This window comes from Orycteropus afer, unplaced genomic scaffold, assembly GCF_000298275.1.
Source record: "Orycteropus afer afer isolate SDZICR_OR568_19922 unplaced genomic scaffold, OryAfe1.0 scaffold00354, whole genome shotgun sequence".
In the NCBI taxonomy this organism is placed as follows: Eukaryota; Metazoa; Chordata; class Mammalia; order Tubulidentata; family Orycteropodidae; genus Orycteropus; species Orycteropus afer.
This window is the reverse complement of record NW_006921941.1, coordinates 2,392,697-2,420,669: the sequence shown is the minus strand read 5'-3', so window position 1 is coordinate 2,420,669 and position 27,973 is coordinate 2,392,697. Positions and strand designations below refer to the sequence as shown.

Genomic DNA, 27,973 nt, shown 5'->3' with positions numbered 1-27,973 from the left:
GGGCTGCCGGCCTCCAGACGGTAGGGGGCGGCCTCGCCATCGCCAGCGGCTTTCTGTCCTTGTTCTAAGCCTTTCGGGCCACACGGTGACCTGGGTCGGAGGGCCGCGTCGGCCCGGCATGGCGGCGTGGGGCCCAGCCGCGGCAGCGCCTTTGCTCCGCGGGATCCGCTGGGTGAGCCGGGAGGGGGCCGAGGCTGCAATCCCCAGGGCGGGGCTGCGGAGGGTTCGAGGACGCGCTCCCAAAGGGCGCCGTGCTGGACCTAAGGTGTTCTCCCCTTACTTTCTCTCATTTATTCATTCGTTTATTCATTCGTCCAATGGGCAACAGGTATTTGAATAAAAATCAGCCCCCGGAGCTCCCTGGGGGAGCGCCCGGGTGGAGTGGAGGTCGAGGGTGAGGGAGACAAACGTGTAAACAATCATAAGACAGTGGGCACGGGAAAAAGAAATGTTGACTTACGAATGTTGTCATGAAAGTTATAGTCTGGAGCCCTAGTGTGGGCGCCAGAGACTGAGGGGGGCTCTGGGAACACGGGCCAGGCCTCTGTGACCTTGACCCAGGATTTCTATCGGTAGAAGCCCGGCAGAGAGCACCTCACCACTCTCCTCTCCTAATCTGTTCTCCTTTCTGATTCACTCTTCTGCCCCTTCTTGTACACGTTTTTATTTCCTTTCGCATTCTTCCTTCTCCCCTGCTGATTTTGAAGCCGATTCCCCTTTGGGTAAAGAACAATTCTGCTGGTGATCTTCAGCATGGACTATCCTCATCTGGAGATTTTGTCAGCAGATTATACTTTTGGGTAGGAGTTTGAACTAGAGGCCACTGCCTGCAGTTCTGCTAAGATGAAAGAAAGTCTTCTCCCACGGATTCTGCAGGGCTAGCCATCTTTATGCCTTCATGACCATTGCTTGTCTGCCTGCTGCCAGGTTACCCTTCTGCCTCTGCCCTCCAAAGTTCTGTCTTCAGAACCCCCCGCCCCCCAGCAATTGTATGCACACCCACAGCAGCAACTTTCTGGTCTGTCCCTGGATACAGCAGACAGTCTGACCTCACACCTTTCTCCTGACCTCAGGTCTGCCTATCACACTATCAGAAACATCTTTGTGGATGCCTAATAGGCATGCCCTGAATCTTGTTCTTTCCTTACTCATTCATTCATTCATCACCTAGTCTTGCCAAGGGCCTGCCCTGGATGCTGCTCTGGAACACTGCAGTTAACAGGACAGATTCCGTTTTGGCTGTTAAGATTAGCTGGTAAGAGAAGTGGTACACACGGAATTCTAAAGGTGCCCTGGGATTATAGGACAAAGGACTGAGGATGGGCAGGACCGCACGGGTGTAGCAGCATAGGAGTGGTACCTGGTGAAGGGCTAGTACCTTTGCTGACTAGCCCTGGTATTCTCCCAGGCTCCCTTGCCATTGGTATCCAGTCAGGGACCAACACCTGGAGCTTCTTTCTTTGTGATGCCTGTCATTTCTGCATCTTTCCTGACTTAACTTCTTAAGGGACTGCTTCATACCTTTAGTACCAAGAGCCTTCACTGGGGTCATATCACTTGCATGACAAATTCCAAAATCTTTAGCCTGCTACTCAGGGCCTGCCACAATCAATTTTAAGTCTCTCCCTTTCCAGCATGTGTTCTGCCTAGCGGCTAGGTTTACCGCTCCTTCCCTCCTACGGGATGAGTTGCGTTCCCAATAGAAGCACTGGGTCCCTATGGAAGCCATTGACTAGGGGAGGGAGGCTCTTTCCATTAGTAAATAATCTAAAACTGTTTGTCCTTCAGTTGGTTTCATAGAATTCTGCCTCTCCTCCCTAGTGAGAATTAGTGCTTGGTGCAAAGGGTAGGAAAGTACCTGAGTGGTGCAAATGCTTAATGTATTTGGCTGCTAACCAAAAAGTTGAAGGTTGAAGTCCGCCGTGAGACACCTTGGAAGAAAAGTATGGTGATCTACTTCCAGAAAAACCAGCTACTAAAAACCTTATGGAGCACAGTTCTACTCTGAGAACCGTGGGGTCTCCATGACCCCACGGTTTGGACTCCACAGCAGCCAGTACTGGTTACAAAGGGGAGCTGACTTACTGAGCAGGCGGTTCTACAATCGATGCCAACAGAAGCAGCAGTCAGGACATTAGAAGACGTGTAGCATTGGGAAAGTCAACTGCGAAGGAACTGTTTCAAGTGCTGAGGAGCAAGGGTATCTCATTGAGGACTAAGGTGCGCCTGACACAAGCCATGATATTTCCAATCGCCTCATATGCATGTGAGAGCTGGACAATGCATAAGGAAGACCGAAGAAGAGTTGATGCTTTTGAGTTGTGGTGCTGGCGAAGAATGCTGAAAGTACCATGGACTGCTAAAAGAACTAACAGATCTGTCCTGGAGGAAGTGCAGCCAGAATGCTCCTTGGAAGCAAGAATGGCCGGACTTCGTCTCACCTATTTTGGTCATGTTGTAAGAAGGGACCATTCCCTGGAGAAGGATGTCATGCTTGGTAGGGTGGAGGGTCGACGAAAGAGGGGGAGGCCTTCAAGGAGATGGATTGATACGGTGGCTGCGATGATGGGCTCAAGTATAGCAGGGATTGTGGGGCTGGCGCGGGATCAGGCAGTGTTTCATTCTGCTGTGCATGGGGTCGCTATGAGTCGGAAACGACTCGACGGCACTTAACAACAACAACAACAACAACAACAACAAAGTCACAGGTCATATCCCATTGGGGAGGATGTGGCATGTTACTCAGACCTGAAAGGTGGCTGGAATTTTTGCCCCAACATGGGGTAGTGTGGATGGGCAGCCATGGTGTCCTAGCACAGCCTGTATGAGGTGAACTGTATGGGTTCTTCCTGGTCTCTGCCTTCAAGTGGATCTAACCTTGATCACGTTGATTAGTGCCTTAATTTCCTCACTTATAAAACTGTGATAATGGTGGTGTCTCACTTTATCATGTGAGTTAAACGTTTATTGAGTTTGAGTTTTGGCTTTGTTGTCTCTAGAGTCAAAGTGAGTTACAGGTAGTCCCCAACTCATGTTGAGCTTCCCTTCTGACAACTCCATCTTAAGTTAGTTCTGATGTAACCTGCTATATGGCAGTATTTTGAATAGTAAATTATAACATTGAACATCTGTGAGTGAACATCTGAGAATAATGTTGTTGCTAGTGAAGGGGTAGTACCTTTGCTGACTGATTACAAGCTGCAATACTGTATGTAGTACCAAATCAACCCATGGCCTTCCATTCGATTCTGAGACTCATATTCACCTTGTAGGCCAGAGTAGAACTGCCATATAAGGTTTCCAAGGCCATAAATCTTTATGGAAGCAGACTACCTCATCTTTCTCCTAAGGATCAGCTGGTGGGTTTGAACTGCCAACTTTCTGGTTAATAGCCAAATGACTGCACCATCAGGGCTTCTGAATGTAGTACATATTACTAAAAAAAGAAGACTGTCATACATTTGGTACATCACGACTTGAATACATCATAATTCGGGGACTACCTGTGTTTACAATTACAAAGTCAAAAACTTTATTCTGCATCCTGGAGAGCTTAAGTGGACACCGGACTTTAAGCAGCGCCTCTAACTTACCCTGGGCTGGTGTTGGCTAGGGGTGGAGGAGAGGTCCTGCTTTGCAAGCAAAATGGCAAGTGGGGCCTGCTCAGTGGCCCCAGCTGGAGCAGCGCCATCCTGCCTTGCCTTGACTCTTCTCTCTGCTCTGGGTGGCAGCTTCCTCTTCACTGTGTACATCGCATGTTTGCCTCCCAGACCGAGGGGGAGCTCAAAGTGACCCAAATTCTCAAAGAAAAGTTTCCACGAGCAACAGCTATCAAGGTCACCGACATTTCAGGTAATGTTTTCTCTCATCCTTTCCGTGGAGCTTTGGTGTGACTCTGCCCTCTGGAGGGGCTGAGGGCAGATGTGCTGTCAGTGGCTTTTCAACGTGAGTGGGTTTCGGACAGGTGGAACCCAGCCTTCCCCACCTGAGGGGAGGAGGTAAGTCTTCAGAAACATACTCGGGAAACTGGGAATGAGTCCCAGCCAGCAGGATTCAAGGTCACCAGTCTGGCCCAGCTAGGATGAGGCCCCTCCTAGTTACCCCATGGTCAAATCCATAATCTTTAATTTGACTGAGAGATAGCCCTCATTTTAATTCCCCTCATTCACTCTAGAATGTCAGAGGTGAAGTGGATGCAGGAGGGTTTTGTCTAATTTTTCCCCCTTTTCCTCCAAGGAGACAAGCCAGAGGCTAATGGGCCTGTCCAGCCCCTCACAGGGAGAAGGCAGTAGACGCTGAGCAGAGCCTGAACCGAATTCTATCTTGGGCCTAGTTTCCAGCCCCAGCCAGGCCCTGCCTTTCCCAGGCAGCTACTGGCACCTCAGAATTTTGAGCTGGCCATGTGTTAGAAACAGGCTGGGGAATGAAGAATAGGGAGATAGAGCCTTTATCCAGAGACACACGCGGAACCGCTGGCCCTGGGGCAGCTAGATAGGCATCAGCCTGAGTCCCCCACATTCTGACGTGGCCTTTGCCACTCAGCATTTCCTACAGGGCTCACTGACTGCACTAAGAACTAAATGTTTACTAGGATTTGGGAGAAAGTTAAGAAAGAAGGCTTTCTTCTGGAAACTTTAGAAAATTAATCAATCTAAAAACCTTTTGGAATGATTGGTCAGGTGAGGGCTCTACAGGGGTTCCAGACATGGCTGAGGCCTTGATGCCACCAGCCCAGCAGCTGCTGGAACTTGACTTCTGGTCTGGCTCTGCCCAGCACTGAACAGAGTGCAGAAAAGGAGTCAAGGGCAGGGAACTTGGTGTAGCCGAAACTGGGACTCCTGGAGCACATTGTAAGAGAAGCAGAACAAAACCTGTTGAGTAAATTGTACCTCTCACACGATGGCCTGGTATTAATGACACAGGGGAAATTGTCTTTCTTGCCCAAATTGTTTTGTGCTTGAGCAGCATGTTTTACCGTCAGTCCTCGGCACTAGCTCTCCAGTTGTGTGAAGACAAAGCTTGGGAGGTCCCGCCACACACTGCCTAGAGAACCACTTGAACTTCTCCCTCAGGAAATCTGCCCAGGGTGAAATACTTAAAGCTGCTCTGTAGACCAGGAGGAGTCTCTGGGTGGTACAAATGGTTAATGTTCTCTGCTGCTAACCAGAAAAGGTTAGAAGTTTGAGTCTAGCCAGAAGCACCTCAGAAGAAAGGCCTGGTGATCTACTTCTGAAAAATCAGCCACTGAAAACCCTGTGGAGCACAGTTCTACTCTGATGTACAGACATAGACATACATGGCATCTCCATGAGTCAGAATTGACTCAATGGAACTGTGTTTTTTTGTTTTGTTTTGTTTTTTAGTAGACCAGGAAGTGCTAGAGAGAGCCACAAGCAGCTCTGTAATCAGCATAGTTATAGTTTTTATTCAGTGTTGTGCCCGTTTCTCTCACACATCCTTGTTCCTTTCCTTTCTCAGAGAGAGTATTACAAACACGATTTCAAACGAAGTGTTAGTGTAATTTTGTGCTTTGAAAAATACTGGTTGCTGGTCCTTTAGAAGGTAGAACCCCACAATTCAGTCCTTCCCAGGACTGAACAGTCCATCAGTCCACTGCACTTGTTGGCCTAGTGACAGAAAATACTGTCTATCTCCTATGTCTCCCCTGCTCTGTGTTTCACCATTCCTGCCCACAGTAACAATCCTGGGTAGTTTTGCTTTGCAAAAGGAAGAGCAAATTTTGGACTGAGGCAGCCTGTCGGGGAGAGTTTGTAGTCAGAGTGTCAGCAATGATCTTTTTCTTAACTAATTTTAGCATCTTTCTTTTAGATGAGTAACAATAGTTAGACTTTCTTTGGATTGTGCAGGTACTTCAAGGACGTGTGGAACTGTGGTGTAACTTAATCGAAATGCTTTCAAATCGTGTTTATTTTAGGAGGCTGTGGGGCAATGTATGAAATCCAAATTGAATCGGAAGACTTTAAGGAGAAGAGAACTGTCCAGCAACACCAGATGGTTAACCAGGTCAGTGGAGGCACAGATGCTTCTCAGCCTCTGGCCATCAGCATCTGGAAAGGCTACCAAATGTGATGGTGTTTCTTACTGTCAGTTCTGTGATAGAATAACACCCTATGACTTAGTTTGCTAGAGGTGTCATAAGAGAAATACCACAGTGAGGTGGCCTTATAGAACAGAAATTTATTTTCTCATAGCCTAGAGACTAGAAGTCCAGATCAGAGTATTGGCTGTGTTGACTCCTTCTGGAGGCCTTTATGGTGTCTGCCAACGATCCTTGCCATTCTTTTGCTTGTAGACAATCCTCTCATGGGATCTGTCTCCCCCTGTGTGTGTGTCCATGTCTGTTCTGCTATCTTTATAATACACTACTCAGAAGGTGGTAGATTTAGGGCCCAGCCTACTTTGGTATGACCTCTGTTCTTGTTACCTAGTGCCATTCTGACAAGAATATACTGCACATTTGATGGCTTGAACATATTCTCTTACAGTGTGGAGGCTTTAAGTCTGAGTTCAAAGTGCCAGGCTCTAGGGGCTGGGTGAAAGCCCCTTAACCTTGGCTCTGCTTCCTGCTCCCAGCCCACTGAAGCTGGAGGCTTTTCTTCACTCAGACAGCTGCTGGCTGCTGAGGTTGACAAACCCAAGGTTGACAAGTAAAAAGGCACAGTCCCGATGTTACCAAAATACATGGCAGGCCATTAATTCAAGTCCATTGGAAGTCCCAAGGTTGGCAGAGCATGGCAGGCTGCTGAACATGGACACAGCTATGTGCAGGGTTTAAGTGTGCCATAAGCTAGAGACCATTCCCAAAGCTGCTTCTTATATACGGAAGCAGACCACATCCTTAAAGCAGCTATTCAGCTGCTTGTGGTAGATCCTACTCTTGCCAGTCTCATCATGGGGAATAACTACCACCAGCTGCCCAGCCACTCAACCAGGCCCAGCCCAGTTTGCACACAACTACCACAACCTCATTAATATAACAAAAGAAAACCCCTATTTCCAAACATGGTTATATTTAAAGGTGTAGGGGCTAGGATTTCCCAGAACTTTGAACCGGTTCAAAACAGCTCAATAATTGGTGTCATGCCTGCACTAATCTATCTCCTGCATCAGGCTCCTGAATCCTTCAGGAGGAAGGACCGTGCAGGACTTTTGGGGAACAACATTATTGGCAGGACTCTGGAGAGCAACCCACATTCACAGCAGTGCTATGGGCTGCCATCTTTGAGCAAGGTACAGCTATTTGTTTCCTACTCGAGTCAAAATACCACAAGCAACAGATTTGGTTGCTGTTGCAATGTATATGCAGCCCTTGTCTACGACAGTAATTACTGACCCATTTTGAACTGTTTTGAAGCCCTGGTTCAACACATAATTTAGGGGGTCACAATTCAATCTGTAACACCATATCACAATCATGCAAACAGAATTCAAGACCTGAGAAAAATACGATCCGTCACTATCTGGGATCAGATTGTGGGCAAATACGAATTTTAGTGAAAATTGAAAACAAGCCGCCCAATATTTGTTTTGCGTTTCCTTGTACGCTGCCAGTATTCACTGTTACTGTCACGAATCAAATAGTATTTGTCACCATAGGCAGTGCTGAAAATACCTGTTTTTGTAGGTGTGAGGATTTTTGAGCCTCTCTTGAGGACAGCTTTACAGATGGGTAAATTGGAACATGACGTGATTGAGAATTGTTACGCCTGTCCCAGACCCAGTGACAGAACATTTTTTTGGGCCAGGAACACCATATTTAACCAGACTAGACCCGTTTATATGTTATTCTTGCTTAATTTAATTGGAATCTATACCAGCCCGGTCCTTGGTCCTGTGTCTATAAACACCAACCCCCTTTAGCAGGAGTGTTTAACGTCAATCTGGAAAGTCTTACACATTATGAACTAGTTTAATTTTGTCCAGCACGGGTCTTGAGAGTTTCTGTGGCTCCTACATGGAGTTCAGGTGTCCAAGGCTGCTGTTCAGAGCTTAGCCTCCCGCCCTTCTCTGCACACACCCTACCTGCCGGCCACTGCTCCTAGTCTCTCTCTTTCTGAGCCTTTGTCCAAGTAGGACCTCCTGCCTGGGTTGCCTTTCCTCCCTTACCTCTCTGGTGGGATGTCAATGCCCTTCCACCCTCTCGCACCCTCACTTGACTGCCAGCATCTTCTATCTTCTGCCTTGGATCTTGGATACTTATGTCCCTGCCATTAGCCCCGAGACCTGTAAGCCCTTTGTGGGCTGCTTCCCTTTTGGACCCATCTGTGGATTCCTCATGGAGCCCAGTCTTCACATTGGATATGGGCACCCACAGCCCTATAACATGCTAGTGGTCTGACTGGAGCTCTAGAGGGGAACAGCAACCACCTTGTTCCTCCAGAAACTTCCAGCCCCACATAATCTTTGGATTGAGTCAAGGTGCAAGATAAGACAGGGAAGGCCTGGCTGACTCAGATCACCCCAACCCATGGGACTCTAGCTTTTGTCCCCAAAACTACTCAAGCCACCTGGTGGGATCAGACTCATAGGGGTACTGCTAGTTTAAGCACAGCCTCTGGCCTGAAGCCACATTCCAAGTAGTTGAGGATGTGGGTTCTGGACTCACAGTGCCTACTTTTCAAATCCAGGCTCTGCTTTCTAATTGTGGGACCTTGGGCAAGTTAATCATCCTCCCTGTGCCTCTATTTCCTAATCTGTTGTAACGTGGGGGATAGTAACGGTACCTGCCTCAAAGGGTTGTTGTGAGGATTAGTGGTGATGAAGGACACTCAGAGCACTGAGAACAGTGTCTGGCACATAGTATGCTCTTAATAAAGATCAGCCACCATCATCATCACTGTCATCTACAATGTGGGCCAAGTCCAGTGAGAGGAGGGCAATGATTCCCTTATTTGAGGGAATGTCATGTGCACTGTCTTGGGCCCAAGGTTTACTCTGGGCATCTATAACCCAGATTGTGTGCTCCCCATCATTGTCCTGCACACACCCACTGCATGATAAACCCTGCTGCTTGCCTGTTGTCCCCCTAGAAAGCAGACTCCATGCAGGTGGAGCCGGGGTCTGTTGTTTTCACCCCATGTACCTCCCGGACACACACATACCTAGCAAAGGACCTACCACACAGAAAGAGCTCAGTCAGTATGTGTTGAGTGACTACATGCTTGCAGACTCTAAGGAGAGCAAGCGTATGTTTGGTTACTGGCTTACAGAGAAATTAAATGTTTAATGCCTGAAAGGCATTCTGTTTTGGAACATTCATTTCCTGGTATTGCTCTGTATTAAGTTTAAATCTATGCTTTTCACTTGGAGCAGCCACAGACGAGGCTACTGTAAACCAACAAAACCAAACCTGTTGCTGTCAAGTTGATTGCAACTCATGGCAACCCCACGTATTACGGAGTAGAATTGCTGGTGCAAATGGTTAAGTGCTCACTCACTAGCTGGAAAGTTGGTGGTTCAAACCCACCCAGAGGTGCCTAGGAAGGCAGGTCTGATGATCCACTTCCAAGCCGTCACAGCCTTGAAAACTCTATGGAGCGATTCTACCTCTGCACACGGGTCGCCATGAATCAGAATCGACTTGATGGCAAATAACAACAATCTTTATGGAAGCAGATTGCCAGGCCTTTCTTCTGTGGTGCTGCTAGGTGGGTTTGAACCTCTAGCCTTCAGGTAAGCAGGCAAGCATAAACCGCGCCACCCAGGGATTTCTGGGTTAGTATGTTGTTGGGAGCTCTGGTGGTATAATGCCTAAGGCATTTGACTGCTAACCGGAAGTCTGGCAGTTCAAACCCACTAGTCACTCCTTGGAAGGAAGGTTGGGCAATCTACTTCCACAGAGATACCCCCTTGGAAACCCAGGGAGGGGTCACTATGAGACGAATCAACTCGATGACAGTGAGTTTGGCTGTTTTGGTTTGTAGTTAAGTGCCATGGAGCTTGTTCTGATTTATAGGGACCACTTTTCCCACCAAGCATTGCTTGTCTTGGTTGGTCATCCATCCCCATGTTATGTGCCTGCATTCACTGAGACAGGTTGGTGGGCAAGGAAGAGGACTCTCTGAGCTGGACATTGGTGTGTTCGCTGGCCTGGATCCTCACCTTGTATAGAGGCCGTGATTAGCTACAGAACGTTGTTAGGACTTTAATGCATGTATTTAAATGTGTTGATATGGTCTTGTCCAGAGTAAGTAATTTCTTCAGGAGTAATTGCCCATCCATAATGTCTAGGTTGGCAGGAGTGAGGAGCTGGTATCCTGGGCCACAGCAAAGCTCTCCTAGTTGATCTTGCCTAGTCCCCCTTACACTTAGTAATGTTCATCCTGGTGCTGTAGACTCAAGAGTCTTAGGTTGAAAAAGGCCATGAAAAGTTCACCTGGTCCATCTGATGCTGGAATCTCCTCCTAAGCTTCTCAGCATATGGTCCCTGCTTGATTACCTGGGAACAGGAAACCCCTGCCATTACTACTCATACCTGCTTTCCCCTTGTGAGTAAACTCAGTGGCTTCTTTGAGATTCTGCCTGCATGTTTTGGCCCCTCATAGGGTTTAGCTTTGTCCTGATCCCACCACTCATCTGCCACTTTCTGACATAATCACTGAGCATTTTCTTTGGCCCAAGCCCATGTCAGGATGACAAATGTATCCTTCAGAGGGAGCATCCCCTGCTCCATCCTATTTCCTGGGGAGGCAGCAGTTGGGAACAGAATGAGCACTAAGTGAACATTTGGGTTGAGTAGAACTGGGTTCAGTCTTAGCTCCCCACTTGGCGGTGGGATCTGAGCTTCATGGGATGGTGTGAGGATTGCATGAGGTCATGATCCTATATGCCAGCCTCGAGCCTGGCACATGGAGGCATTTGGTAAACGTTGGTTGCCTTCTCCCCTTCTTGAGCATCTGTCCCGCCTGTGCCAGATCACCTTCCCACAGGGCACCTCTACCCACACCTTTCTGCTGCTTGGAGCCATTCAGTGGGTCCCCTGGTTTCCCATTGTATTAGCTTTCTAGGGCTTCTGCAACAAAGTACCACAAAGTGGGTTCTTACAAGAATAGAAATTGATTGTCTCATTTCTGGAGATGAGGAACCTGACTTCAAGGTATGCACAGGCTCATGTTCTCTCTCAGGTTCTTGGGAAAGATTCTTTCTTGTCCCTCTCAGCCTCTGGAAGCCCCAGGCATTCCCTTGGCTTGCCACTGTGGCGTAACACTATCTTCACTTGGCTGTCTTTTCTCTGTCTGCATCTCTTCTCTTTTATAAAGATGTTGTTGTTGCTATGTGCTGTCGAGTTGGACCCGACTCATAGCGACCTCTCCTTGGGTTTCCGAGGCAGTATCACTACGGAAGTAGATTGCCCCATCTTCCTTTCAAGGAATGGCTGGTAGGTTTGAACTGCAGCCTTCTGGTTAGCAGTCAAGTGCGTTAGGCTCAGTTGGAGTAGGACCCACCTCTCGTATGGCCTCATGTTAATTTGACAACGCCTTCAAAGGTTTTGTTTCCAAACAAAGTCACATTCACAGGTACAGGGGGTTAGGACTTCAGCATAAATTTTATTGTGTTGTTAGGTGCCATTGAGTCAGCTCTGACTCACAGTGACCCAGTGTACAGCAAAACTGAAACCCTGCCTGGTCCTGCTCCATCCTCACAATCCCTGCTATGCTTGAACCCATCGTTGCAGCCACTGTGTCTGTCCATCTCATTGAGGACCTTCCTCTTTTCTGCTGATCCTTTACTTTATCAAGCATGTCCCTTCTGACAACATGATCATAGTAGCTGAGATGAAGTCTGACCATTCTCACTTCCAAGGAGCATTCTGGCTGCACTTCTTCCAGGACAGAATTGTCCATTCTTCTGGCAGTCCATGGTACTTTCAGTATTCTTTGCCAACATCACAGTTCAAAAACATCAATTCTTCTTCAGTCTTCCTCATTCGTTGTCCCACATATGGAACAATTGAAAGTACCATGGCTTGGGTCAGGCACACCTTGTCTTCAAAGTGTTATCTTTGCTCCTTTACACTTTCAGGAGGTTTTTTGTAGCAGATTTGCCCAGTGCAATACAACATCTGATTTCTTGACTGCTGCTTTCATGGGCATTGATTGTAGTTCTAAGTCAAATGAAATCCCTGGCAACTTCAGTCTTTTCTCCAATTACCATGATGTTGCTTATTGGTCCAGTTGTGAGAATTTTCATTTTCTTTATGTTGAGGTATAATCCATACAAAGACTAGTTTTTTTTTTGTCCTCACCAGTAAGTGCTTCAAGTCTTCTTCATTTTCAGTAAGTAAGATTGTATCATCTGCATATTGCAGGTTATTAATGAGTCTTCCTCCAATCCTGATGCTGCAGCATTCTTCTTCATATAGTCCAGCTTCCCAGATTATTTGCTCAGCAAACAGATTGAATAAGTATGGTGAAAGGATACCACCCTGACATATACCCTTCCTGATTTTAAACCATGTGGTATCCCCTTGTTCTGTTCGAATGACTGCCTATGGGTCTAAGTACAGGTTCCTCATGAGTACAATTAAAGCATTCTGGAATTCCCATTCTTTGCAATGTTATCCATAATTTGTTATGATCCACACAGTGGAATGCCTTTGCATAATCAATAAAACACAGGTAAACATCACTCTGATAATCCTTGCTTTTAGCCAAGATCCGTCTGACATCAGCAATGATATCCCTCATTCCACATTCTTTTCTAAATTCAGCTTGAATTCCTGGCAGTTCCCTGTCAATATACTGCTGCAACTGTTTTTGAATTATCTTCAGCAAAATTTTACTTGCATGTGGTGTTAATGATATTGTTTGATAATTTCCACATTCTGTGGGATCACTTTTCTTTGGAATGGGCACAAATATGGATGTCTTCCAGTCAGTTGGCCAGGTAGCTATTTTCCAAGTTTCTTGGCATAAACGACTAAGTGTCTCCAGAGCTGCATCTGTTCATTGAAACATCTCAATGGGTATTCCGTCAATTCCTGAAGCCTTGTTTTTCACCAATTCCCCAAGTGCTGCTTGGACTTTTTCCTTCAATACCATTGATTCTTCTGAAGTAGGCTACCTTGCTATGATTATCTGATTTTTGCCTAATATAAAAGGATGTTATCTCCTGTGCATTGATTATAAACTTGAGTGGTGCAAGCCTCCCTCAGGTCTTAGAAGCCATCTCTCAAAGCATGAAGGGCATGGAGGTGGCATCTTCTGACCTCCTTCAACTTCCCAAGAGGGAGACTGAATAACCATCAGCAGCCCAAAGTTCACTTCTATGAGGCCAGACATGCCCACCCTCCAGCCTTTTTACCAACTCTGAAACCAATTGTCCCTCCCACGGCACTCACTACTTCTCTGATGGGTTCGATAATTTGTTGCAGTGGCCACACAGAACTCACAGACAATACTCACAATTACAGGCTTTTTTGGGGAAAGTAACAGGCTACAATTCAGGTTGAGGAGCACTCTCAGGATACAGTTCTTTGATCAGGACAGTCTCCTCTCTGCTGTGCCCTGTGGCGTGCCTCTCTGGCCCTTATCCTCTCAGCCTGGCCTCTGCTTGGGCAAGTGTTACAAAGCTCCTTGAGCTCTGCCAATAAGTCCACCTACATGCCCCCCACTCTTGGGTGCCTCTTGGTTCCACTGCTGCTGTCTCTTTTCCAAAGTCTCTGCCAAGCATCTCTGCCAAGGAGGTCCAGCTCAGGGATCTCGGGTCCGAGGACTAGCTTTGCTCCAGTCTACCTCTGGCTCTACTCTCTTGATGGCAGTGAGATCCCTTCTTTTGCCTCTAAAACCAAAACCAAACTCACTGCCTTCGAGTCAAATCTGACTCATAACGACCCCTCCTTGGGTTTCTGAGGCAGTATCTCTACGGAAGTAGATTGCCCAACCTTCCTTCCCAGGAGTGGCTGGTGGTTTTGAACCGCCAGCCTTCTGGTTATCAGACAAATGCCTTAGGCACTACGCTACCAGAGCTTCTCTTTGGCCTCTAGGAGGGCTCATTTTAAGCTTAGCAGAATGACAAAACTAATCAGTCCCCTCATTACAGTTCCATACACCTTATTTGCATGGTCCCACCTAGTAATCTGGTGGGAGTTAACAAAGACTGTGGCTTGAAAAGCCATACCAAGTAATTCACTGCACTGTACTCTGCCAACAACTGCAGGGGCTAATACTGGTTTGACTGCAGTGACTTATTCAGATCTGGGCTCTGGTACCAACTGTGGCCATAAGCAAGTCTCCTTTCTTTGTGACTTTAATTCCTGATCTAAAGTGAAATTTAGAAATTCTTGCTAATTGGTGTGGTTCAAAAGAATATCTGTTCAGGGTTGCAAATTCACATGGAATTCAGACCTTCTGGCTCCATGGAGGCTGGATAAACCCCTGAGACGGCTGCCTGGAGATAATCTTTAAACCTTAAACTAATAATATCTGCTCAAGTTCTTCTTAAAACCAAAGAGTAGTTTAGCTTAACTAATAAGAATGTCTGCCTTGAGCACTGTGCTCTTAAGAACAATTTATATATTTGTATTTTTGCTGTGTATTCCTAACAACAAAAACAAAATAAATAAAATTTAAAGGAAAAAAGAGTATATGAGATCAAATTGACAATAGCAACTCAAAAGAGTAGATAGGCAATTTAGGGAGCAGTGAGTTTATGCTAATGGGGGAAGAACAGCTCAGGAAAGGAGGTTGAGCGTGGTTGAACAGCTTAAATAACATAATCAATGTTATTGACTTGTAGAAACTGTTAAACTATATGTTCTGCTGTGTATATTCTCAACAACAAAATAAATTATAAAAAGAAAGAAAGACAAGTTGTATTGGGTGGGGAGGAGGTGACTGATGAAGCATAGCTCAAGACAGTTATTGGAAAAAAGTAAGCTGTTGTATGTTTACTTCCAACAAGTTGCAACTCCTTAATAAAATATGTTCAAGTGACAAAAAAAAAAAAAAAAAAAGAGCATCTGTTCATTGCTTCACATAGCAGGACAATGAAAACAGTCTAAAAGTTCATCCACACACTGGAATACTGTGTCAGTTCAAAAGGGTGCGGATGCTCCTTGGGCCTGATGTGGAAGGATCTCCAAGATCATTGGTTAGAAGGGTATGTTGTAGAACAGTATATTTGCAATGCTACCATTTGTGTTTTTATTTATTTACATTTATTTTTATTTCATTATTTTAGTGTTCCCTCCTCTCCCCTCCCACCCCTGGTAACATTTGTGTTTTTAAAAGGTAATGGTATGCAATATATGTTCCTATTAGCTTGACTATATAATAAAAAAATCCATGGGAAGATTCACAAGAAACCCATAACAGTTCCTATTTGAAGGTGAGAGTGGAAACTAGGTGGAGGACAAGTGTGGGAGGGAGACCTCACTGTATGCCTGTTTATACCTTTTGACCTTTGAGCCACATTAAGTATTTAAACATTTTAAAAAATGTTTTCCATAAAAAGGGGTTAAAAAAAAAAGAAATGCTCACACAAAGTATGTGTGTACAAAGTTACCTACAGGTATAAAAATTACCAAACTCACTGCCGTCGAGTTGATTTGACTCCTTGGGTTTCCGAGGTGGTATCTCTATGGAAGTAGATTGCCCAGTCTTCCTTCCAAGGAATAGCTGGTGGGTTTGAACCACCAGCCTTCTGATTAGCAGTCAAATGGTTTAGGCACTACGCCACCAGAGCTCCCAAATATATAGATAATACATATTGCTATATATTAAAATACTCTAATAGAGGCACATTGTAATCAGTGTCAAATATAAAATGAATGATGTTGCTCTTTTCTCATTCAGGCACTAAAGGAAGAAATTAAAGGAATGCATGGATTGCGGATATTTACCTCCGTCCCCAAACACTGAACATGTGATGATCACACTGCTGCTGCTGCTGCTGCTGCTTAAAATCTTTGATGAACTTGACTGACACCACTCTTTCCGGGGCATTTGCCATAAGAGTTATCTATTTTGTTCATAGACATTTCAATATTATAATTATAAAAGAATATGTTATCTATTTAGATGTTAATTAAAAGCAACAGACAACTGAAGCTTTAGAGGGGTTATTTGGATGCTTCGAGTTCCTTTCTCCAGAAGCAGTGTTGTTTCTCCAAGGTGGTGTTGTCTTTGGACAGTTCTGTCCCGCTGCTGCAGAGACAGAAGGGAGTGCCAGCTAATTTTGTCTTGTGAGGAGACATTCTTTTTATAAAAAAACCAAACTCACTGCCATCGAGTTGATTCTGACTCATAGCGACCCCCTTTGGGTTTCTGAGGCGGTAAATCTTTATAGAACTAGATTGCCCAACCTTCCTTCCAAGGAGTGGCTGGTGGGTCTGAACCACCAACTTTCTAGTTAGCGGCTAAATGCCTTAGACACTGTGCCACCAGAGCTCCTTATCTTTATATATCTATATATATGTAATTGATTTTTTCTTGAGAATATACACAGCAGAACATACACCAATACAAGTTTCTACATGTATAATTTAGTGATACTGGTTATATTGTTTAAGTTGTACAACCACATTCTCCTCCTTTTTTGAATTATTCGTCCCCCATTAACACAAACTCACTGCCCTCTAAGGTTTCTATCTAATCTTTCCAGTTGCTGCTGTCAATTTGATCCCACATAGGTCATTCTTAAGAGAGCACAGTGCTCAGGGCACACATTCTTTACTAGTTAAACTAAACAATGAGACATTCTTATTTTTTGCCCTCTGCCAATGAAACTGCTCAGGCCCCTTAATCCTTAACAAATAAAAAAAAAGGAAAGAAGGAGCAAGAGAGAAAGGAAGGAAAAAGGAAAAGAGAAAGAGTCTTTTAGTTTTGCTGTTTCCTTAGTTTACCTTTCTCTTTCCCTTCCCCTCCAAACGAAAAATTCCTTAGTTTTACTCCCTCGGGATTTAGGGCTGCTGGGACCTGGGTCCTCGCCCCTTCTACACTTGTGTTTGAGGATCCCCCACCCTTTGCATCTTGGTGGAAGGCAGAGCTCACCTCCCACTATAGACACTGCAAAGGCCTGCTTTCCCAGACTCCCTTGCAACCAGGTCACAGGTACATGATGTAGACTCACCTAATCAGACAGCCCTGCCCTGGATTTTGAATTGTGAGCAAGTGATGCAGAGAAGCAAGGGCGGTGAAGCATTTATTCCGGCAGCTGTGGTGGCACAACCTAGTTTTCTAGTGGTGGTGGCAGCAGAGTTGGTGTTGTAAACTACTCTTCTTTGGAGTCCATGGTGGTGGCTGTAGTGTCTGGGTCTGCAATGTGATTTGGGCCAATGTTCCTAGAAATTACACAACCACTGCCATATCCTTTCACTAAATTCTGCTCAAGTCAGCCTGGTTGGGGTTTGTTGCTTGCAAGTCAGAGCCATGACTAGTTCATCAGTCCCTCACAAGGTGGCTCCTGCCCTCCTGCCCCCACCTCTCCACTGAACAGCTTTCTGAGAGAGCACAAGTCCATTGCCTTTCTCAGTCCCTGACCCTTCAGCACTGCAGCAGTTGAAGACTGACCACTCTCTTCTTCCTCAGACTCTTCTTTCTCTTTTATGGAACTGATTACCAGGGAGGTCAGTGGTCGCTATCGGTTCTGAAGGTCCCTTCCTAAGAAATGAGAGTATGTAAGTAGAGCAACCTTCGGCCTCAGACTTTTGGAACAGCACAAGTTACAGATACTCAGTTCTGGTCACATACTGTGCACCCGTGTTTTTGCTTTAAAATATTCCCTACATATATGTGGTGGGGAAAGGGTTTTTTTTTTTTTTTTTTTTTTTTTTTTTGGTATCCTGCCAGAGCAAAACTGCCTTTGACATATAATAGAATCATTTGTGTCAGAGCTGAGAAAATGGGATAAAACTAAGAGAAGGGCTCTGGAGGGCCCCAGCCACCTCTGAAAGAGCTGGGCATTCCGGGGGATGGCCCTCAGTGTAGTGCTAAGGAAACACCCATGGCGAGTCCAAGAGGGCGGTGATCAGCAAAAGCAGTCCCCAAAGGTAGATACACAGTGATTACGTGTATGGAACCAACTGTCTTCCCCTCAGTGGGAAAGACTTAACGATTTGCTTCTAAAGAATAGAATAAAGTAGATGGGACGATGTGCAACTTCAGAGACGGTTATCAAGGCACCGTGGCTCCCTCCTTGCTTGCAATCTTAGATTGCTTGCTCTGAGGAAAGCCAGCTGTCATGTCGTGAGGACACAGAAGCAGCCTGTAGAGAAGTCCAAGTGGTGAGGAAAAGGCCTCTTGTTAACAGCCAGTGAAACAGGTCTCCTGCCGACAGGCAGCAAGGAACTGAGGCCTTCTGCCAAGACAAGAGCCATCCTGTAATCAGACTTTTCAGCCACAATCAAGCCTCCAGATGACTGCAGCCCAAACTGACATCTTGACAGCAACCTGAGCCAAAACCACCCAGCTAAGCTACTCCCCAATTCCTGACCAAGAGAAGCTGTGAAATAATAAATGTTTGTTGTTTTAAGCCACTGAGTGTTAGGGTAATTTTTATACAATGATAGATAACTAGGACACTAGGGCATTACTGGAAGGACACTGGGGCATCTCATGCATTGAAGGAAACTGCAGAAAGGGCAGGGGGGCAGCTAAATGTTAGAAACACCAGTGTCTCTGGTTTCTTCATCTCCCATTTATTTCTGTCTTCATAGTCTCTTACTCTAGACTGACATCTGCCATATAAACTCACTGCCGTCATGTCAGATCCGACTCATAGTGACCCCTCCTTGGGTTTCTGAGGCAGTAACACTATAGAAGTACATTGCCCACCATACTGCCAGTAGCTCTCAATTTTTATATCTTAAGGTCCAGATTATGAGAAGGGCAGACTTTTCCTTCCAAGTTCCAGTTCAAAGAATTCAGGGAAGGCCTCTGATTGGCCCATCCTGAACCAGAAGTCACCCTGGACCAGTCTGAAGAATTCCAGAAGTCATGTAAATTGCAGCTTTTTGCTTAGAGTTGAGGGGGGAGCAATTACCAAACGAAATAGGGTTCTGTGCCCCAAAGAAGGAGCTGGGGGGCAAAACAAGAGATGCTCCCAACTGGAGGAAAAGGTAAATGTGTCTTAAACAGCCAGGCCTCTTGGGGTTCTCTGGACACCACAGAGAAACATAGACATCTCTCTCTGCTTCATCCCCCACCTCAGTGGACCTGTCAAGTCCAGTGAAATTTGTCAGTCATACCACTTTCCAGAAGGGGCCCTGGTGATGCAATAGTTAAGCTCTCAGTTGCTAACTGAAAGTTTGGTGGTTTGAACCTACCAGTGGCTCTGTGGAAGATAAGATCTGGTGATCTGTTGCTATAAAGATTTCAGCCTAGGAAACCCTGTGGGGCAATTCAACTCTGTGTGATTGGGTGAGTACGAGTCAGAATCAACTCTATGCCTAACAACGACACCACTTTCCAAACATCTGCTTTCAAGTGTGGCAACAAAGCTTTTTAAAGCTGTCCTTCCCCTGAATTAAAAGGAGAGTTGGAAGAGGAATCACAGTTTTTAAAAGTTCATTTAAAAAGAAGAGGAAGGAACTATTTAATCTTAGTGGCCAGAATATAATATTGCAGGTGATATAGCCAACTCCTAGCTTTATTTTTTTTTTTTTTTTTTCTTTTTATTGTGATTTGGGTGAAGATTTACAGAGAAAATTCACTTTCCGTATAGCAGTTCACATATACTTTGTCTCATGCCATTGACCACAGTTTACCACAATGCAACAGCTCCCCTCCCACTTCCTCCCAATAGTTACTTACCTCTTCCCAGTGTCCATCCCTTCATACACTCCTGCTCCCTGAGCTGTCTCCCTGTGCATAAGCAGCCCTTCTTTCTCCCATGATTGTTCTCTCCAAGGAGTGCATCTACCTCAAGTAAATGTTCAACTCATATGCCTGTATTTTGTTTGGCTGGAAACCACAGGTGTGGGTTCAATTCCAGACCTGAAGGGCAGCTAGGGGCCATAGTCTCAGTGGTTCCACTAGGCTCTATCGGACCAGCAAACCTGGTCCCCACCTTTTTTTTTTTCTCCAAATGATTTTGAGTTTTGTTCCACATTGTTCTCCCTCTCTATCAAGGGTCTCCTACATAGATCCCCTTCCAAGTGGATGACAGTGGTAGCTGGGCACTATCTAGTTCTTCTGGTCTCATAGTCATATAGGCTGCAGATCAGATGGTGTACCAGTCACTAGGACTAATTGTTTCCATGACTTTTGGTTTTCTTCATTCTTCTTTGCTCTGGATGAGGAGAGACCCATCATTGCATCTAGATGGCAGCTTGCTAGCTTTTCAGATCCCAGTCACTACTTGCCAAAGTAGGAGGTGGAACAATGTTTTGTATAGTATTTTATGCCAATTGAGCTTGATGTCCCCTGTGACTATGGTCCCAAGCCCTCAGGTTCAACTACTTGGTCCCTCTGGGTAGCTGGCTGTGACCAAGTAGTGATCACAACCTTGCCCCTTGTCAGCTCTACTATACACCTGGGAATTCTGATCATTCACATAAACTTATAGGATCATTGTCTGCCAACACTATATATGTTCTTGGATACCCTCCCCATTTCATAGACATACCTAATCGTTTAGCCTGTCCACCCATCTATCCACCCATATACCCATGTTTGCCTTCATTGACAATGCAGTACTGTATGTGCAAAAGGGTTCATATTTGTTATCTGTACCTCCCGTGTACCTCTCTATGTCTTCTTCTTCCTCGATGCCGTCATGTTGATCACTCCCATTTGGTACATTGCCCTTCTCTTCACCCAAATCAATACTTATCTCTATCTATCTAACAGCCTTGCCTCTCCTCCCCTCCCACCCCTGGTAACCAACAAAGAAAACTTCCTTCTATAGATAAACCTTTCCTTAACTTTTACAATAACGGACTAATACAATATTTGTCCTTTTGTGATTGACTTATTTCACTCAGCATAATGTTCTCCAAGTTCATTCATGTTATGTGGTGTTTTGCAGATTCTACATTATACATAGATAGATAGATAGATAGATAGATATAGATATAGCCAACTCCTAGCTTTTTTTTTTTTTTTTTAATATTCCTTAGGAAAATGCTGAATTAAGATGACATTTTTTTATTGCTGATTTTGTTTCTTTTGTTTTGTGACTTGGGAGACCCCAGATGCTACAGAGTAAAACTGCTCTGAAGGTTTTTTACTTTTTAATTTTTTGGCTGTAATCTTTACAGGAGCAGATCGCCAGGCCTGTTTTTTCCACTGTGACCTAGTTGGGTTCGAACTGCCACATTTTTGGTTGCCAGCCGACCGTAAACCACTTGCACTGCCCAGGGACTTTCAATATCTTCTTTTTTAAAAAGCCAAATGTCCTTTTAAAAACTAGTTTTCAGATAAATTCCCAAGCTGTAGGTGCTTGTTGATTACACAAGTCAATCAAGGGAAGCTGCCCAGGTACAGCCATCAATGAAGGGACTCTCCCAGCATTCTATTCTGTGGATCCCTTTAATGGCCTTCTCACCATGACTGACTACCCAACTAGTGTGGACAGGCTGCCCAGCAACCCATGAGGAGGCCCAGGGCCCCAAAGCTTTACCCGCACCCAGACAGTGATCAGGACCCCATTGACTGGGTTTATTTTCTTGGGAATCCCAGCTGAGAAGGGTGAAGATCTATGGTGTCGGTTTGGCATATTTTCGTTGAACTCTCATACCAGTCTCTCTAAAAAATGAAAAATGAACTCACTACTATTGAGTCAATTCCAACTCATAACAACCCCCACTAGGCTTCCAAGGTGGTAAATCTTTAGAGAAGTAGATTGTCCCATATTCCTTCCACAAAGTGACTGGTGGGTTTGAAATGCCAGCCTTCTGGTTAGCAGTCAAATGCCTTAGGCACTGCACCACCAGAGCTCCTTACCAGTCTGTCTAGTAAACAGATTTTTTCAAAAAAAAAAAAGGAGAAGAAATTAAAATACATAAATGATCTTTTAAATCCACAGCCACTTTGTTTCCTTAAAGAACTGAAAATAGAAATACCATTTGACCCAGCAATTGCATTACTAGGAATATATCCTAAAGAGGTGAGAGGCAGGATACATGGACATATGCACACCTATGTTCATCACAGCACAATTCACTGTAGCAAAGAGACGGAAACAACCTAAATGCCCATCAACGGATGAATGGAAAACCAGCCTATGGTACATACACACAATGGAATACTATGCTACATTAAAGAACACTGAAGGATACATGAATCATCTCACAACGTGGATGTGCCTAGAGGACATTATGCTGAGTGAAATAAGTCAATCACAGAAGGACAAATATTGTATGAGCCTATTACTGTAAAAAGACAAAGAAGGGTTTCCTTAAGGAAGGGAACTCACTCTGTAGGTTACCAGGGAGGGGAGGGAAGGGAAGGGATTAATTTTGGGCTAGTTGGGGGTCACACTCTGATGTGGGTAAGGGTAGAGATGGTATGAAAAGGGTCTGTGACCACCACGATAACATTAGGGAAAGGGAGTATGCTGAATTGTGTACATAAGATATAGATGACAGAGGCTAATACCAGTGTATTCACAGTACTGCATTACCATTAACACTAAACACTAGGCTACAGATAAATACATAAACAGCTGAGAAGATCAGATGGTGGTCAGTGAACAGGATTATACTCTAGACCAAGGATAGATTCAGCTGAGGCTAATCTTGCACAGATACCAGTGATACAAAATACCCACAATTCTTATAGAAACAACAGAAAACAGAGAGCAATCCCTCACAGACAGCCAGACACTGTGGGAGAGAAATCCAATGGATCTACTGACTCAGGACCATAGTACTGGGGGACACCAGACTCAATTGGCACAATAAAATACATTAAAATCTTGTTCTACAACATACATTGGTGAGTAGTGACTAGGGTCTTAAAAGCTTTCAAGTGGCCATCTAAGATGCAGCTAAGGGTGTCCTATTGTTGGAAGCGAAGAAGTGTGAAAAAAAAAAAAAAAACAAGGACATTTGGAAGCAATCAGCCCTAAGACATGATGGACCTCAAGACCAGAAGAACTAGATGGTGCCCAGCTACCTATGCCAACCACTTAGGAAAGGAGCAAAACTGGAGATCCTGGATAGAGTGGGAGGAAAAATGTGGAACAAAATCCAAAAACACAATAATGACCAGAATCGTAGGTCGGATGGAGTCTGGTGGGACCCCCAATACTGTGGCCCTGGGATACATTTTGGGTCTGGAATAAAACTCACTCCCAGGGGCTGGCGCTCAGCTCAGTAGTAAATAAGATGTACACGCAGACCACTCAAGCCACATACTCTATGGAGATGCATCCCTTGGAGCAATGGACCACAGGGCACCAGAGGGGCAAGATTTGCATGGAGGAAATGCAGGACACACAGGAGTGCATAACTGTGAGGGGCATGAGGGCGGGGACTGGGAAGGGGGGGGAGGAGAGTGGGTTAGGATTGGGGATGGTAATTGGGGAGTGAAACCAAATGTACATGAAATGTTGAATGTAAAACAAACTCTGCTCTGTAAACATGCACCTAAAGCACAATAAAAAGATTAAATAAATAAATAAATTTACAGCCACTCCACAGACCCGCTAGTGGCCTGTGGAAAGCACAGGCCAACCCACCTGGGAAACAAGGAGAGTGACATGGAGAGCACTGACTGGGTAAGGAGAAGCTGGAGCTGCAAAATGGACTGTGGGACATCTTAGAATTAAGAGGAAGCAGATGTTGTGACATAAAGAAGGTAATCTGCAATCCTGGCTGCAAATTAGAACTACCTGAGATATTTAAAAATCTCCACAGCTGGGTCCTTCCCAGGTCTAAGAGACCAATCAGTAAGGGGCAAGGAGAAGGGACACAAAGAGACCAGGTGAATTATGTTAAAGGCAGACTCTTAATCTGAGACTTCTTAGTGCCCCTTGAGTTAGGACTCCCCCACAACCCACACACACCCTGAGACCTGCCCTAGTGAGATATTCTGTCACTATGAAATTAAAAGATCATTTATGTATTTTAACTTTTTTTTTTTAAGAAAAATATGTTAATTACAGAGGCTGATAAGAGGGTTCAGCTAAAAGGTACCAAACAGATTCTTTTTCTTTAGAATAAGAATAGAAAGAAACCATCATGTTGGTTGTATTCAAACAAAACCTACTCAGAACCCAAGTGCCTCATAATGTCAAGTGTGGGGCAGGCAGCAGAGAGGAGTGTAACAACAGGGCTTCCCTGCAGTTACCAAAACAAAGAAGTCAGTAGACAGCAGAGTAACCAATTAAACAGAGAAAAGAGTAAAAAGTTAGAATAACTAAAGTTCAAGTAATTTCTTTAGTTTTTCCCTTTTAATAGTAGCCTTTATTTTTTAGAACGGTTACAGATTTACAGAAAAATTGAGAAACGGTACCAAAAAACCCAAACCCAACCCAAACCCAGTGCTGTCGACTTGATTCCAACTCATAGTGACCCTATAGGACAGAGTAGAGCTGCCCCATAGGGTATCCAAGGCTGTAATCTTTATGGAAGCAGACTGACACATCTTTCTCCTGCAGAGCACACTGTTGGGATCTGACCGCTGCCCTTTCAGTTGGCAGATGAGCACTTTAACCACTGCACCACCAGGGCTCCCTGAAGCTAGTACAGAGTTCCCATACACCCCACATGCAGTTCTTCTGATCATTCAGTCTTACATTCCCCCCCTCCCACTGCCATGGAGTCGTATCTGACTCATAGCAACCCCTCCTTGGGTTTCCGAGGCAGTATCACTATTGAAGTAGATTGCCCAACCTTCCTTCCAAGGAGTGGCTGATGGATTTGAACCGTCAGCCTTCTGGTTAGCAGTCAAACGCCTTAGGCACTGCGCCTTCAGAGCTCCCAATCTTACATTAGTGTGATAAATTTGTTACAACTAATTAATCAATGAGGAGCTCTGGTAGCATAGTGGCTGAGGCACTTGACTGCTAACCAGAGGGCTGGCGGTTCAAACCCACCAGCCACTCCTCAGAAGGAAGATGGGGCAATCTACTTCCGTAGTGATACTGCCTTGGAAACCCAAGGAGGGGTCACTAGGAGTCGGGTCCAACTCAACGGCACATGACAACAACAACAATTAATCAATGGGAGCTCTGGTAGCATAGCACCTAAGGCACTTGACTGCTAACCAGAAGGCGGGAGGTTCAAACCCACCAGCCACTCCTTGGAAGGCAGGTTGGTCAATTTACTTCCGTAGTGATACTGCCTCAGCAACCCAAGGAGGGGTCGCTATGAGTCGGGTCCGACTCGACAGCACACAACAACAACTAATCAGTATTGATACATTGTGACTAGTTAAAGAGCTTGGTTAATTCAGATTGCCTTAGTTTTACCTGACATTCTTTCCTGTTCTGGGATCCCCTCTCAAACATCACATTACATTTAGTTGTCATACCTCCTTAGGTCCCTTGGCTGTGCTGGTTTCTCAGAATTTCCTTGTTTTTGATGACTTCATTTTTTTAGAAGCTCCTAGATAAAAGGCTTTTACTTACTTTTTAAATTTTTCACGATGAATATATTTGTAAACGAAGGAATGTCCCTGTTACAATGATGCAACAGTTACCAGTTGCCATCAGTCAGTGTGTACAGAGCAGAACAGTGCTCCTTAGGGATTTCAAGGCTGTGACCTTTGGGAAGCGGATCTCCAGGCCTGTCTTTCAAGGCATCTGTGGATGGGTTTAAACTGCCCACCTTCCAGTTACTAATCAAGTGCTTAACCATTTGTGCCACCCCAGACTCCCTGACTCATTAGTTGTTAAATGGCAGAGATACATACAAATATATTCTGTACAGGAATTATGGGTGTATTTGACAAAACAATTTCATTAAAAAAAAAAAAAAAACCCACGAAAGAAGAAAGTCACAATCCAGTTGCTCAATTGAAATTTATTCTATAATTAATCCCATTTTAGACACCACACCAGCAAGTGCACTGGCATTTTTAAAAAATAAAACAACTGCTTTGAGGAAGCAGCAGCTTCACTAAACAGGATGAGTTTAATGAAGGTATTGTTTGGAGTGAGGTTTGGTAGATTTATAAACAAGGATAGGGAGGAAAGGCCTTGACACTTGCGTTATTAACCTGAAAATGTATCTCTAAAATGATGGAAATTTTATAAACAAGTTGAGACTTTTGTTCTTTTATTTTGACAGGGAACTGGTGGCAGAAAACAAAGTATGCTTGGGGTGGAAATAGAAATTCCTAATGTTTTGGGAATTGTTCCAATACTCTTCTGTTGTTGTTGTTATATGCCGTCGAGTCGGCCCCGACTCATAGCGACCCCTCCTTGGGTTTCCGAGGCAGTATCACTACAGAAGTAGGATTGCCCAACCTTCCTTCCGAGGAGTGGCTGGTGGGTTTGAACCGCCAGCCTTCTGGTTAGCAGTCAAGTGCCTTAGCCACTATGCTACCAGAGCTCCCAATACTTTTCTAGAGGAACTGAAACTATAAAAAATCTCTTTAAGTGTTTAGTCAGTGTCACATACATCTGTTCTTGGTGCTGAAACATACAACTGAAAATATGATCATATATTTATGTATACAAAATCCCTCTTGCCCTATGCAAACCAATGAGCTATTTTGCAAAGCTCTGGCAATGTAGTGCCTAAGGCGTTTGACTGCTAATCAGAAGGTTGGCAGTTCAAACCCACCAACCACTCCTCAGAAGGGCAATCTACTTCCGTAGAGATACTGCCTCAGAAACCCAAGAAAGGGTCGTTATGAGTGGGAAATGACTCCACGGTGGTGAGTTTGGTGAGTTTAAAGGGGAAGAAAGGAGTCCTGGTGTTGTTGTTGTTGTTAAGTGCCGTCGAGTCGTTTCCAACTCATAGCGACCCCATGCACAGCAGAACGAGACAGACTAGGAAGAAGGAAGATGGCTGTCCACTTCTTAAAGAATTGGCCAGGGAAAACCTTATGAATAGCAAAGAAACACTGTTTGGAGTCCTGGTAGCTCATTGGTTAAGCACATGGCTGCTAACAGAAAGGCTGACAGTTTGAACCCACCCTGTGGCTCTGCAGGAGACCTGGCCATCTGCTTCCATAAAGATTTTTGTTGTTGTTATGTACCGTCCAGTTGGACCCAACTCATGGTGACCCCTCCTTGGGTTTCCGAGGCAGTGTCACTACGGAAGTAGATTGCCCAACCTTCCTTCCAAGGAGTGGCTGGTGGTTTTGAACTGCCAGCCTTCTGATTAGTAGTCAAGTGCCTTAAGCACTGTGCTACCAGAACTCCCATAAAGATTACAGCCTAGAAAATCTTAAGGGGGCAGTTCTAGTCTGTCACATGTCATCGCGATGAGGTAGAATCCACTCAGGGCACCTAACAACAACAACAGAAAGGAGGAAAAATTTCACCCAAGCCTTTCAAGGCAGGCCTTTTTTTTTTAACATTTTTTATTGTGATTTGGGTGAAAACTTACAGAGGAAATTCACTTTCCACACAGCAGTTCACATACACTTTGTCTCATGACATTGACTATAATGTCCCACAAATGCTCTCTTCCCACTTCCTCCCCATAGTTAACTCTTCCCTGTGTCCTTCTGTTCCCTGAGCTGTCTCCCTGTACGTACACAGCCCTTCTATTCTCCCATGATTGAGCTCTCCAAGGAGTGTATCTACCTAATGTAAATGTTCAGCTCATATGCCTATCTTTTGTTTGGTTGGAAGCCACAAGAGTGGGTTCAATTCCAGACCTGAAGGGCAGCTAGGGGCCATAGTCTCAGTGGTTCCACTAGGGTCTATCAGACCAGCAAACTTGGTCTTTTTGTTTCACGTTGTTCTCCCACTCCATCCAGGATCTCCTACATAGATCTCCCTCCGAGTGGTTCACAGTGGTACCCGGGCACCATCTAGTTCTGGTCTCATAGTCGTATAGGCCGAGGATAGCATGGTGTGCCAATCGTCAAGGCAGGCCCGCTGTAGCCTT

General features: G+C 45.0%; 1 protein-coding gene across 1 annotated transcript; it reads left to right on the top strand.

Moving 5' to 3' along the window:
• Positions 1-118: 118 nt before the first annotated feature.
• Positions 119-15,881, top strand: BOLA3 (bolA family member 3). Its single transcript, XM_007952625.1, has 4 exons — positions 119-172; positions 3,732-3,852; positions 5,936-6,024; positions 15,816-15,881. The coding sequence occupies exons 1-4, from the start codon at positions 119-121 to the stop codon at positions 15,879-15,881; spliced, it is 330 nt and encodes a 109-aa protein (XP_007950816.1).
• The last annotated feature ends 12,092 nt before the right edge of the window (positions 15,882-27,973 follow it).

Coding starts and splice junctions, on each gene's coding strand:
- BOLA3 (XM_007952625.1), top strand. CDS start 119: ATGGCGGCGTGGGGCCCAGCCGCGGCAGCGCCTTTGCTCCGCGGGATC. Junction 173..3,731: donor TGCTCCGCGGGATCCGCTGG/GTGAGCCGGGAG, acceptor TCTGGGTGGCAG/CTTCCTCTTCACTGTGTACA. Junction 6,025..15,815: donor AACACCAGATGGTTAACCAG/GTCAGTGGAGGC, acceptor TTTCTCATTCAG/GCACTAAAGGAAGAAATTAA.